This window comes from Nicotiana attenuata, chromosome 11, assembly GCF_001879085.1.
Source record: "Nicotiana attenuata strain UT chromosome 11, NIATTr2, whole genome shotgun sequence".
Lineage (NCBI taxonomy): Eukaryota > Viridiplantae > Streptophyta > Magnoliopsida > Solanales > Solanaceae > Nicotiana > Nicotiana attenuata.
In genome coordinates, this window is record NC_031999.1 from 9,038,322 (window position 1) to 9,053,061 (window position 14,740).

Below are 14,740 nucleotides of genomic sequence, written 5' to 3' on the forward strand. Positions count from 1 at the left end.
GCGTCCGCAAGCCCGGCGTCTCCCTTATTCTCTCTTTTTAGCCTGTTGCCTCATTGTATTCGAGACAAACAACTTATGTTTTCTTTCAGACGTTTGTGTTTAGTATTCCTTAGCAGTTCGTGAGTATTGTGACACCAGTCTTGGGTAGAGGATTATATTGACTATTCTGCATGTTGATTCAGTTTCTATAATTAAGACTTCCGCTACTATTTAATTTTATTGTTTTTATATTGTTGCCATGAATTGTTAAAAGGGATTATGTTGTAAACGGAAAGTAATTAATAATTTGGCTTGCCTAGCTTCTACGAGTAGGCGCCATCACGACTCCCGAGGGTGGAAAATCCAGGTCGTGACAAGTTGGTATCAGAGCTCTAGGTTGCATAGGTCTCACAGCTCACGGACAAGCTTAGTAGAGTCTAAGGGATCGGTACGGAGACGTCTGTATTTATCCCCCAGAGGCTACCGAGTTAGTAAAAGTTTCACATTTGTTCTTTCTTGTCGTGTGGTGCTGTTTCTCGGACACCGATTGAATTGCTACTCTGTTCTTTCGCAGATGGCGAGAATCCGCGCTTCTTCATCTACCGCTCAACAATCCGAGTCCCCAGCAGCAGCCCCAGTGGCGGAGCCTCAGGTTGATTTGGAGGAGGAGGTTCCAGCCTAGCATTCCCGGTGGGCCCAGCTCAGGTCCCAGAGGGGTTCATTGCCACCCCTGTTCTTCAGGACGCTCTAGTCCGATTGGTAGGCTTCATGGAGAGTGTCATTCGAGCGAGTTTGCTTCCAGTAGCACCAGCCACTCCTCAGGCTGGAGGAGGGGTTCAGACTCCTGCTACACGTACTCCGGAGCAGGTTGCTTCCCAGGTTCAGGTTCCAGTGGTCCAGCTAGTCGTGGCAGGTCAGCCGGGTATAGTGGCTCAGATCGGGAGTGAGATCACTTTTCGGGAAGGCGGCCAATGTGGGCCGTAGAGTTAAGATGGTTCTGCCACAGGGAGGTGGTCATGGGTCGGATAAGAGGCCCCGTCATGCAGGCAGGTTCAGTGGTACCTCGTCAGGAGGTACAGGTTCTTATGGTAGAGGCCATCCTCCTAGGCCCTTTCAGTCAGCTCTCCAGGTCACTCATGGTACTTCAGGTGGCCATTCAAGTCGACAGGGTCAGTCTCAGTTTCCTCAGCTTCAGCATTCGCGTGGATGCTATGAATGTGGTGAGCATGGTCACCTCTGGAGGGCCTGCCCGAGGTTGAGGGGTGCTCAGCTGCAGTAGTCGAGGTCTTGCCACGCTTATGGTGACCCGAGGCACATTGTCAGATTTTGCCCTCGAGCTTCGAGTAGCTTTCAGCATCAGAGTTCTCGTACTAGGATTCTGGCACCAGAGGTTCCACAGCCTTCTCAGCCAGCTAGAAGCGGTGGCAGGGGTGTTAGAGGTGGAGGTAGAGGTCATAGAGGTGGAGCTCAGGCCGCCGGAGGTGGAGGACAGCCAGCAGCCAGGACAGAGCCTGAGTCTTCAGATGCAGACATTACAGGTACTATTCTGGTTTGTGATAGAAATGCTTCAATGCTATTTGACCCTAGGTCTACGTATTCGTATGTGTCATCCTATTTTGCCCTGTATTTGATCATGCCTAGTGATGCGTTGGGTATTCCTGTTTATGTGTCTATGCCGGTGGGTGATTCCATCATGGTCGATCGAGTCCATCGCTCTTGTGTTGTGGTGATTGGGGGTCTGGAGACTCGTGTAGATCTGTTGCTTTTAGATATGGTTGACTTTGATATCATATTGGGGATGGACTGGTTATCACCCTATCACGCTATCTTGGACTGCCATGCCAAGACTGTGACCTTAGCTTTACCGGGTATGCCTCGCTTAGAGTGGAGAGGGACTCCAGGTCATTCTACCCGCAGTGTCATATCATATGTGAAGGCTCGGCGTATGGTCGAGAAGGGGTGTTTGGCTTATTTAGCTTATGTTCGGGATTCCAGTGCTGAGGTTCCCTCTATCGATTCTGTGCCCGTTGTTTGTGATTTCCCTGATGTTTTTCCTTCAGACCTGCCGGGTATGCCGCCCGACAGGGATATTGATTTCTGCATTGATCTGGTTCTGGGCACTCAGCCTATTTCTATTCCACCATATCGTATGGCCCCGCCGGAGTTGAAGGAGTTAAAAGAGCAGTTGCAGGATTTGCTTGAGAAGGGTTTCATTAGACCCAGTGTGCATCCTTGGGGTGCGCCGGTGTTATTTGTCAAGAAGAAGGATGGGTCAATGAGAACGTGTATTGATTACCGGCAATTGAACAAGGTAACGATCAAGAATAAGTATCCACTGCCGAGGATTGATGATTTGTTCGACCAGCTTCAGGGTGCCAGGGTATTCTCCAAGATTGACTTGCGATCTGGCTACCATCCGTTGAGGATTAGGGCATCCGATGTCCCTAAGACAGCTTTCCGCACTCGGTACGGGCATTATGTGTTCTTGGTTATGTCATTCGGGTTGACAAATGCCCAGCAGCTTTCATGGACTTGATGAACCGAGTGTTCAGGCCTTATTTGGATTCATTCGTGATAGTGTTCATTGATGATATATTGATATACTCCCGCAGCCAGGAGGAGCACGAGCAGCACCTTAGAGTGGTTCTTCAGACTCTAAGGGATAGTCGGTTATATGCTATGTTCTCGAAGTGTGAATTTTGGTTGGGTTCAGTTGCATTTCTGGGCCATGTTGTATCAGCAGAGGGTATTCAGGTGGACCCAAAGAAGATAGAGGCAGTCAAGAACTGGCCTAGACCAGCATCAGCTATAGAGATCCGGAGTTTCTGGGGGTTGGCAGGCTACTATCGACGGTTCGTAGAGGGGTTTTCATCCATTGCAGCCCCGATGACCAGATTGACCTAGAAGGGTGCCTAGTTCAGATGNAGGCATCGACTTGGGAGTCCGAGTCTAATATTCGGAGAAGCTACCCCATCTTTTCCCCGACTCAAGTACTTCATTCTTCTGTCCGTTCGAGGACGAACAGTTGTTTTAGAGGTGGAGAATGTGACGACCCAAAGGGTCATCACCTGTTTTCTTACCCATTCTGTACTTCCGAGGCCTTGAAACCTCATTAGGGTTGCCTCGATTTGTGTGCGCAGTCCGGGCTTAGCCGGAAAGCTTAAATATGAATTCTGTGAGAAAAATGCTAAATTTTGATATTAAATTGATTAAATTTGACTTCGGTCAACATTTTGGGCAAACGGACCCGGATCCGTGATTTGACGGTCCCGGAGGGTCCGTAGAAAAATATGGGACTTGGGCGTATGCCCGGAATCAAATTCCGAGGTCCCAAGCCCGAGAAATGAATTTTTGTGTGAAATTGTTTTCTGGAATGATTAAGGAAAATGAAAATAAAATTTGATTAAAAGACTGTGGTATTGGGCCCGTATTTTGGTTCCGGCGTCCGGTACAAGTCTTATATATGGTTTAAGCACTTTCTGTAAAGTTTGGTTGAAATCGGACGTCGTATGACGTGTTTCGGACTTAAAATGGAAATTTGATGTTTTAAAAAAACTTGGAGGAAATTATGAATTTTGAGGTTTAATTCGATGTATATGATGTTATTTTGGCGATTTGATCGCGCGGATAAGTCCGTAGGATGTTTTTGAGGTTGTGTGTATATTTGGTTTGGAGCCCCGAGGACTCGGGTGAGTTTCGGGTAGGCGTCGGAGTGCATTTTTAACTTAGGAAAAATCTAGTATGAACAGGCCTGCAGGCTTCGCATTTGCGAAGCCTGGTCCGCAAATGCGAACTCGCAAATGCGGAAGGCGTCGGTTCGACAAAATGCGAAACGAACCCCAGACCTGACTATGATCGCAAATGCGAGTATATTCTTCGCAAATGCGAAGTTCCAAGTTTCGCAAATGCGAGACCAAGTTCGCAAATGCGAAGGTCTCCTGTAAGGCCTGGCTTCGCAAATGCGAAGCAGAGGTCGCAATTCCCATAATTTGGTCGGGGTTCGCAATTGGGAACCCCAGTTCGCAAATGCGACATCAGAGACCCAGCAATTTCATACTTAGTCGAATTTTAAGTCATTTTTCACCCCACTTTCAAAATACAACTCCTTAGGCGATTTTTCAAGAACAAGTTTCATCCCAAATCATTTGTAAGTCGATTTTTACTTAACTCTTTCAATCATTAACATCATTTAACATGTTTTCAACTTAAAATCAATGATTTTCATGGGAGAAATTGGGGGTTTTGGGTAGAACCTAGGTTTTCTATAAATTGGGGATTTGGACCTCAATTTGAGGTCCGATTTCAAAACAAATTACATATTTGAGTTCGTGGGGGAATGGGTAACCGGGTTTTGGTTCGAACTTCGGGTTTTGACCACGTGGGCCCGGGGGCAATTTTGGAAATTTTGGGGAAAAACTTGGGAAATTCATTTTTATGCATTCAAATTGATTCATTTAGTGTTTATTAAAGTAATTGAGCAATTTGTGACTAGATTCGAGCGGATTGGAGGTGGAATCGCGGGGTAAAGCGATAGTTGAGGTTTGAGTGGAATTCAAGGCATCGAGGTAAGTGTTTGGTTTAACCCTAGCTTGAGGGATTAGGAGTTGAGTCATAATTGCTACTTGTTTGTGTTGGGTACGACGTATGGGCATGGTGACGAGTATCCATGCGTCGGTGTCAAGCATGACCGTGAGTCTTAATTTGATAATTGTGTACCCTTGTTTGATCCTATGAACGTTGTGATTAAATATTGGTATTAGTTGTGCCAGGAAAAAGTTGAATAGGATTGGTTATAGCTGACTCTCCCTTGTCGGGATGTTTGATTTGTTGTTATAGTTCCCTTGCCGGGAAAGAGTATTAATTTGATTGTTCCCTTGCCGGGATTGTATTGTGTATTGTGTTGAAAGTAAAGGGAGCGGGTGGTACGCCTACCACAAGTGATATTAAAATGGGAAAGGGTGGTACGCCTACCACAAATGATATTGAAATGGGAGCGAGTGGTACGCCTACCACAAATGATATTGAAATGGAAGCGAGTGGTACGCCTACCACAAATGATATATTGAAATGGGAGCGAGTGGTACGCCTACCACAAATGATATTGAAATGGGAGCGAGTGGTACGCCTACCACAAATGATATATTGAAATGGGAGCGGGTGGTACGCCTACCACGAGTGATACCGAAATGGGAGCGGGTGGTACGCCTACCACGAGTGACATTGAAATGGGAGCAGGTGGTACGCCTACCACGAGATATTGAGAAATGGGATCGGGTTGCACGCCTGCAACAAGATGAGTTGAATATGAAAGTTGTTTTACCTTTCCATTATTGTTAGAAGTTAAACTGTAGATGTACGTACCATTATTCCTGATATTTTGACTCTATCTGTTACCTTGAAGCATGCTCCCTCCCCCAGCTTAAATTGTTATTTTCTTGCTATTTTTCCCTTGTACTTGTATATAGATATCTGCATAGGTTTATCTGGAGTCTGGTCCTAGCCTCGTCACTACCTCGTCGGGGTTAGGCCAGACACTTACCAGCACATGGGGTCGGTTGTGCTGATGCTACACTCTGTGCTATTTGCACAGGTCCAGGTTTCGAGCAGCAGCAACATTAGTACGGGAGTAGGCCTTCAGTCCGGTGAGACCCGAGGTAGCCTTGCATGCGTCCGCAAGCCCGGCATCTCCCTTTTTCTCTCTTTTTAGCCTGTTGCCTCATTGTATTCGAGACAAACAGCTTATGTTTTCTTTCAGACGTTTGTGTTTAGTATTCCTTAGCAGTTCGTGAGTATTGTGACACCAGTCTTGGGTAGAGGATTATATTGACTATTCCGCATGTTGATTCAGTTTCTATAATTAAGACTTCCGCTACTATTTAATTTTATTATTTTTATATTGTTGCCATGAATTGTTAAAAGGGATTATGTTGTAAACGGAAAGTAATTAATAATTTGGCTTGCATAGCTTCTACGAGTAGGCGCCATCACGACTCCCGAGGGTGGGAAATCCGGGTCGTGACAACATGTCTAATAACTGACGAAGAAAAGCTACTAGTACAGCTGTATAGCGGCTTAGTAGGGATTTGTACTGTCCTTTGCAGGCTTTGTCAGTCCTCATTACGTGTCTTCAGGAGCCTTCCGCCCTTTCATGACGATCATCGATCGTACTGCTCCGAGATCGACCATAATGAGCCTTCGATGTGCTCCCTCGAGGGATGCACCTCGGTGTTGCACCTCATGCCCTACTTTGGGCTTCTTCGAGGTTAGGCGTGGAGCGGCATAGTAGCCCCAAAGTCGAACACCCCAATTTTGGCCGTATACAAAATTTAATTGTTATTCAATTTTAAGGGTAAACATGTTTCGTATCCTTTTCTACCTCCCTTCTTCATTCCAATCGTGTAATACGCAAAAACTAAAGTATTATTCTTCATTTCCATTGCAACTCAACTTGTAATTAAGGAGGTTCTACGAAAAATTAAATCTGAATTAAGATTTATTTTCAATCGCAAAAGTAGAATATCAAGTTTTAATATACTTAGAGTCCAAGTGTATGTGAAACACAGCTGTCTATATGAGATTCATTGCAGGAGAAATAAAATTGGGCATTCATTTATCCAAGACCTCTCAATGAACATTTCACCTGACATAAATGAAATTGCAATAATCCATTCTAACTATACCGAGCGATAAGTAGTAGTTAGTTTAGAAGTTAGGAATTATTGAAGCATTGAATGTATTTTATGAAAACATTTTCATATTTCCTTTGTTATTATGTTTCTAATAAAACACATATGTAAAATAAAATAATAGGGGATGATGGGCAACCAATATCGAATCACTTTTATAAGAAAAAAAGTAGTACCTAGTTAAATTAAATTAGTTAACTAAGGTTCAAAAAACATCCAATGTGATTTTAAGTAAACGAGGTAGAGATGAAGAAAACCAAGTAGTAAACAGACTATCTAGATTTGCTACACTATTTATCCAAATGATGCAGTCAAGTTGCAGGTCTTCAAGGCATCTCACTTAACATAACAACAACTAACTTTCTCGTAAGAAAATAAACTCATGACTTTTGGAGAATACCAAAAACCAGAAAACGAAAAAAAAAAAAAAAAAAAAAGATAAACTCACTTGGTTAGCTGTAAATTATTAATCAAAAGTTAATTAAAAGCAAGGCAGGCGCAGTAGCCAGTACGCAGCTCAGTGGATGCTTCCGAGAAACATCCTACCTCTCTATTTAACAGATGCAAATCAAATACTATTTTAAGTTACTAAATTGTTACAACGGTAAATAGCATGTAATTTATAAACATATAATAAAATCAAAGATAAGATAAAAACGAATATTATGACCGCCATGAATTGATCCCAAAAACCTATTCCCGCTTTTCAGTTTGGGCTTTGGACCCCAACCTATCACAAAAAATAATTTGAAGTCACATCGGGCTTAGGCTTTTATCTTTGACCAAACGCCACGCGGCGACTCCCCATTTGTTGGAAAGAGTGGACCCACTGTACTAATGTTTTCTATTTATGTGCTCCCCCTTCTCATATAATGCCACTGGGGTACAGTCTCCTGCTGCTTACTGCTACACTAAACAATGGAGCGCCACATACAATGCTTACTACTATAATGCTAAGCTTTTTTTAGCTAGTCTTTTTGCACTATTCACAAGGCATCCTTCAAACCCTAGCTATACCCCCCTCTTTTCTCTCTCTTGTCTCTTTTCTCTCTCTTGTCTTCATTTGTACAAGTATAATTTTTGGGGTTCTTCACTTCAATATATTCTGTAGACGTTACGTTTCTTCTCTCTCTTTCTAGAAAAAACTTGCATGTACGCCAAAAATGGCTTCAGCTTGCGTAAATAAAATGGGTATGTCGCCGGAGAAGTTTCTAGATTGTTCTCCGGCTGCGAAATATCACCAGTCCTTTGGTTGGCTAAGTCCAAGAATGTCATTCAGTAGGGACTTTCAGGACGATGCTGCCGGCGACTCTTCCAAGGTTGCTGCCGGAGCAAAGCACACTTCTTCTTCTTCACCACATATTGAGAAGAAGAGTAGTGTTAAGGATAAGGCAGAGGAATTAGATCCAGAAGTTTCCAAAGATATGGTAGCTGATTTCGAGTTTCGACTTGAAGATCCGGTGACTATGTTGCCAGCCGACGAGCTCTTCTCCGACGGAAAGCTCGTGCCGCTGCATCTCTCCATGGTCCGCCCGACCACCACCACTATTTCCGCCGGAGTTAGATCGCCGGATACACCACAGCTTCGAATGAGAAATGAGATTTTGATTTCGAATGCAGATCCGTACTTGTTCTCTCCTAAGGCGCCGAGGTGTACTACACGGTGGAGGGAGCTTTTAGGCTTGAAGAAACAGCAGCAGCATCAAAACAACAACGCTAAGCAAGAAACACAGAGAACGTCTTCATTACCTAGCAGTACTAGTGCTCATAAATCCTTGAAAAATTATTTTCATCGCAGCTCTAAATCCTTGAGCGCTTCTTTAGACTCGTCTCTTAACCATCCGTTGTTGCAGAAAGACTCCGATAACGAGTCCGTTTCAATTTCTTCTCGATTATCACTTTCGTCCTCCTCTTCAGGCCATGACCACGATGATCTTCCTAGGCTTTCCCTCGATTCGGATAAACCAAGCAATTTCTCTGGAAATGCAATGACTAATCCTCGCAGGGTACGATTGGTGAAGCATAGGGTATCATCGTCTGAAGCCGCGAGAGTGGGCCGAAGTCCAGTTCGTAGACAACCGGCCGCAGACTCTAGTAGTACTGTTACAACTCATGCCCGAGGAGTCTCTGTTGATAGTCCTCGCATGAACTCGTCGGGGAAGATTGTATTCCACAGCCTAGAGAGAAGCTCAAGCAGTCCCAGCACCTTTAATGGTGGGCCTAGGTATAAGCACAGAGGAATGGAGAGATCTTATTCAGCTAATGTCCGTGTTACCCCTGTTCTCAATGTTCCAGTTTGTTCCTTAAGAGGTTCTTCAAAATTTGGATTTCCTTTGTTTTCTTCTTCATCCTCATCATCCCAACAGAAGAAAGAAGGCACAGGTTCTAATTCCTATAACACCAGGTCAAGAACAGATCGCATTAAGGAATGAGAGTTTTAGGCTTAGAAAAGTCGGTAATCCTCGCCCCTTTTTTCCGTTAGATTTTTGAGGGTTGTGTTATGGGTATTTTCTTGATTTTTCTGATTCGACAGGCTTAGAAAATTATGTAAATATGCTCTTTCTTCCTTTTTGTTTTTGCTAACTCTGATGGTGAAAGCTACTAATGTTTTTGAATTATTCAACTTTTTGTGGGCATTGAATCTTTATTAGTACTTTCATATGGTTTTTATATCTTCTTGTACCTGAAAGCTATGGAATCTCTCTGATACTTTTTAAGCTTTTCAAAAAGTTCTTCCCTTGTTGAATAATGACATGATGTTTGCTAGTGTGTTTGAAAGCCACGCGCCTTATGTGGCTGTGGGTGATGCTTTTAAGAGCTGTAGCATTTTTCAGGGCACAAGGAAGGAGTTAACGTGACATGCATTGGCATCTTTCTCTGCCCCTTTCCATATGCTTTACTGGAAATAAAAATAGTGATATTCATTTTTTTCCTTACTACTTCAATTATTGCTTTTATTTTTTACTTTAATTGGCGAAATGTGGGAAATGGCGACAAGTTTTTGAATACACACTGAGGAACTGCCAGGCCAGGCCAGCTTTGCTTATCAATCTGCTTTTTGCACGACAGTCTGATTTCTACTACACCTTAAGAGCTTCTATGGATGTGAATATCTTTGATTTTTTCTATTTTTCAACTGTTTTATTAAGCAGAGCAAAATATTTTAGGTGTGTGAAAAACACAATTATTATAACGGAAAATAACAACAGCCCAAGCTTTTCAAAATTATTTGGTTTTAATTTTATAGACTTCTTGTTTAAAGAAGTTCTACAGGTCAGGTGGCTAACAAGCAAACAACATGTAACCTGAAAACAAAGTACTAATTTATTATAATTTGTTAGTAAATCATTGTGTAAAAAAAAACATATTGAATTCCTCATGAAAACTTTTCAAAACTACTCCCTCTGGTTTAGTTTATGTCAACCTCTTCTACTTTATGTAAACCTATTTCCTTTTTGATCTGTTCAAAAAAGAATGACCCCTTTCTAAATTTGGTAACAATTTAGCTTAAACTTACAATTTTACCCTTAATGAGAAGCTTTTATAACCAAACAAATACTCCGGGTCTCTTTTTGACTTGTTTAGGATCACAAATTCCAAAAGTTCACTTTTTCTTAAACTCCGTGCCCAGTCAAACAGGTTCACATAAATTGAAACAGTAGGATCTTAAAAGGGTATTTACCATATTTTACATCTATAAATCCTCTTTTATCGTATGCAGTTGTATATTACTTTAATGTTTATTTGTTGGAATGAAAGGGGAAATTATTAATTTCATCAATAAATCTTTAAATAGCGGTGAGCGTACGTTGCTAATTATCTGTTGTTATTAATGAAGATATCCACAAAAAATCCTTTTGTTGTGGTTGAATTGAGAAGGATCCTTTTGAGTATTGAGAGAAGTTTGTTTCATTAAATAAGATGGAGTTTGTAAAAGCTTGAATGATTGAAGGTAGCATGTGGAAACTGGCATATACAGTCCATTTAATTGAATGATAAGACCATGTTAAACACTTTAAATATCTGAGTACTTTCAAGTCTGAAATAAATGTTGTTGGAGAATCCATTTCTATATAACTGTGTTGTCAGGAAATAAGTTAACACCTTTGTCTACTCAACAGCCAATTGCTCTCTCATCTCTATTCTCTATGCTAACTAAAAACAAATTTGAGAGTTTCAAACATCTTTTGCATTTAAATAAAATCAACCTAACAATTTTTCAAGAAACTAATTAATCCTTTTGATTGTGTCTAGTTTGATTTTTCTACACTGACGAAATAAAAAATATACACACAATCATGTTATTTTCTTGGTAACGTAGACTGGTAACTTGATAAATAGTGGTAATTAACTTGTGTTATACTACACTGATAACTAACCTAAAGTATAAGCCTCGAGAGCCCTGCTCAATTCGGGGGTAAAATTTTACCTGCATCCAGTATATACATCAAACCAGTAAACATAACATGGTTACACTTATGTATTGGTGTCGCGGCTTTGAATAGCTTTGGAAAATTGCTTCATGCCCATGGATCCCAATTCAGTATGTTGGAAAAATCATGACTGCGGAAGCGATTGCCATAAGAAAGGCACTTGAATGTGCTGTTACTCTTGGATGGAAAAGTGTGAAGATTTTATCTGATGCTAAGAATGTCGTTGATATGATCCAAAAACAGGTGGCTACTTCATGGGAGATAGAAGTGTTGTGTGAAGACATTTGGAAGCTATCAAGCATGTTTGATCATGTCGAGTTTCTTTATATTCCAAGGAAGTTAAACAAAGTAGCTCATAGTTTAGCTAAATTTTCTATTTCTTTGTTCTAGATCTACAAGTGGAGACAGTAAAAAAAGAGGTCCATGCATGTATGAATTTTTGTAGGAAAGAAAGGTGTGTAAATCAGATAAAGATAACACTTGTTTCAGTTGTCGTTGTCTGCGATTCATGTCCCATGTCCCTATTCTTGTTTGGCTCAAAAGTTAATGATATACTTTGTAAGCTAAAAAATAATCAAAAGTAGGAAAAGGGGTAAATCGTAATCAAATATAATAATCCTAGAGATGCGAAAATGATAATATCGTTGTAGATCTAGTATTGCAAAGTGATAATATGAACTCAATAAGATATGTTCGTTTGAAGTAGAGATAGAGAGAGAAAGCTAGAAAAATGAGAGAGTTGTATTATATCGATGCCCCCTTTTACAATGCGAGGGTCTCCTTTATATAATAAGAGACCCCCCTCGAAAGAATCAAAAAGTTACAAAGACAGGTAACGTCTCCCTAGTGAAGACACTGAGTCCTAAACGATGTCGCTTTTGTCCCCACGGCCGAGTCATACCCGCTACGTTAGTTGGCGTACACTCGCTGGGCGTACCCACTGGCGTAGAGATGCTGAGGGTCAAATTTGACCCTATACAGTTAGTCCCTCCGCTCGTTGGAGACGCATTCGGTGGGCGTCTTCGATGGGCGGAAATGTGAACCTCGGCTTAGGAGAATTTGACCTCGTCTCGGGACGGAAATATGAATGAAGTGAAATATATGACGTTGTTAAGCCACTGACGCGCGGCTTCCTTTTTGGAATGACGTCATCGCCTGTATGCATCATTATTATATTTGCCTTCGAGGCGGTTCGGAGGATGATGTGACATTTTGGTTTCCGGCGCACGTTTTGAATCATGACTCTTCGATTGCTGCGCAACTTTATCCCTATAAGTAGGAGAGAGGTTCGATTTGATTCCACTTTCAAGCCTTCGGAAAGGATTTTCTGATATACTCCTTTGCCTTTCTTTCCTGTAACCGTTATTTCGTGAGGGACTCTCCCACTTCTGTTGAAACCACACTTCCTCTCGTCAGTGCTTCGTTTCTTACGCAGTACAATCATGACAAAACGTGGACAGAGTAGTAAAAAGGCCAAAGATAATGTCCCGTCTAGGATTCCGCCGTCTTCCCGCGGTGAAGGGGAAAAGGCGGAGAAGGCCCTTGTTCCTCTCAGCGTAGACAACGTCCTTCCGAAGGAGATGCATGTCCGCAGGGATTTTCCAACTAAAAGCCCAGACCTTCCCTGGGAGCACAGCATTTTATTACAATCCCATTTAGATGATCTGCGAGAGACGCACTATACCGGACCACGTGGAAATGGTTCCGGCCGGGACGGACTATGCCAATGTGCACCGGCCTGGATATTGCACATTCTATGAGTACCCGTTCTTGATCGGTTACAATCTTCCAGTCTATCCTCTGATGGAGGAGCTATGCCGTTTTTATAATGTGTGTCCGGCCCAGCTCACTCCTTACACCTTGAAGGTGTGCCGTATTATGACCACTTATGCGGCCAGGGCTGAGTGCAGCGTCTCGGTCCACCACCTCTTACAGTTATTCAGCCCTGGTTACCTGAGGGGTACCATGCTGCAGTTAAAAGGTCGTGGCACAAGGGGCTTGGTTGTTAAAGCCGATGATAAGCCCAACCGCCGCTTTTGGCGTAAATATTTCTACCTCAGGACGGAGCACCTGGTTTCGAATCCCGAAGGGTTCCCGGAAAGATGGAATCCAGAACGTAAGTATTTCTACTCGTAGAATTCAGGACTGCTTGCGCTTTTGACCATACGCCCATTGTAATTTCTTTGCTTTTCTCCCCCCTTTTTTTTATTCGCAGCGAGGGCTTCTCCACCCCAGTTCATTGATGACATTAAATCATAGGTGGAAAGAATAATACCTTATGCGGAGGAATGCCGTACCTGAGCTGCATTTCTTCAACAGTACGGCCCGTCAGGTAATTCTTTGGCTACGATTTGGGAATTCCCTACGTTCTCGTTCCCTGACTTATTCGTGTTGGCAGGTCGGAGCGCTCCTAAGAAGAAGAAAAATAACGTCGTCACCTTACCTGGGGCGGGGACTGATTCCGAAGACGGATACATACCCTGTGGTTCGCCCAGTGAGGGCGCTGCGGAGGTTCCTCAACCGCTGCCCGTGGTGGCGTCCATGAGGGGAGCGACTCCTTCAATGCCATCCCCACGGGCTGTGGAGGAGACTTCTGAGAGCGAGGAGCCGCCAGAAAGGAAAAGACGTCGGTTGATAACCGGCAAGGGGATAGCCTCAGGAGACGAGGGGGCGAGCGAGCCCCATCGGGAGTCGAGGCTAGTTTTTATGGAAGATGCCATCCGTTCCGGGAGGTCGGCTCCCCAAGGGGGGGCGGTTCTCGACGCCAGCCCACGACGCATTCCGGAGAGCGGCTCGTCGGCTGCCGTTGGAGAAGCGGGTGATGATACCGAGAGGGTGGGCCCTGAGGCCGCCCAGGCAGATACATATGCGTTAACGCGGAGTCCGGCCCGTGTGGAGATGTCGGCAGGTAGATCCAACCGCCGAATTCTGATCCCAGGAGGGTATAACCTGTTGCAACACAGCGAGCAGGCCGCAACGGATATGACCCTGCTATGTGCGGCCGCTGAGCGTGAAACGTTACAAGGGGTTAGCGACGGGGAACTATCCCGGAGGGTTGCCGGCGCGGCCTTGCAGGTATTTTTCGATTTTCTTCATGTACCGTAAAGTAAACTTTGATGCATACTGACTTGCCTTTCCTCCTTTTCCTTTTTTTTAGACTCTCATATTGGAGATAGAGAGGGGGAGGCGAGCGCAAAGGAAGGCAGCCACCTTTAACAAGGTGGTAAAGAAATATCGGCGGTGTCGTGTCAAGCATCAGGCGCTGGCAGACCTACTCAAACAGGACCCGGAATTTTGGGTTTTTCGTGAGGGTTTGGAGCAGTCGGAGGCCCAGCCGAAACGGAGGGTGGCCGAGTTGGAGCAGATCGATGAGCAGCTGATGACCGCCCTGGCTCGAAACATTGAGTTGGAGACTCTTCTCCAGTCTAAGGAAGAAGAGTTGGAGGTTGGCCGTGGGGTAGCGGCGGAAGCTGCTGATTTGCGGATCAAGGTTGCCGCTATGACCGCCGAACTCGATGCCAAGGCGGCTGAGATTGAAGTCCTCAAGCGGACTGCTGCACCAAGGCCTGATGAGGATGCGCATCGTGAGGCGCATGACATGTGGGTGTATGCCGAGGCCAGATTGGTCGTATTCGAGGAGTT

General features: G+C 43.7%; 1 protein-coding gene across 1 annotated transcript; it reads left to right on the plus strand.

Moving 5' to 3' along the window:
* Nucleotides 7,534-9,333, plus strand: LOC109234102. Its single transcript, XM_019399946.1, has one exon. The coding sequence runs from the start codon at nucleotides 7,829-7,831 to the stop codon at nucleotides 9,095-9,097; it is 1,269 nt and encodes a 422-aa protein (XP_019255491.1). The 5' UTR covers nucleotides 7,534-7,828; the 3' UTR covers nucleotides 9,098-9,333.

Bases quoted from the DNA above. Each gene is read 5' to 3' on its own strand.
- LOC109234102 (XM_019399946.1), top strand. From the start codon at position 7,829: ATGGCTTCAGCTTGCGTAAATAAAATGGGTATGTCGCCGGAGAAGTTT.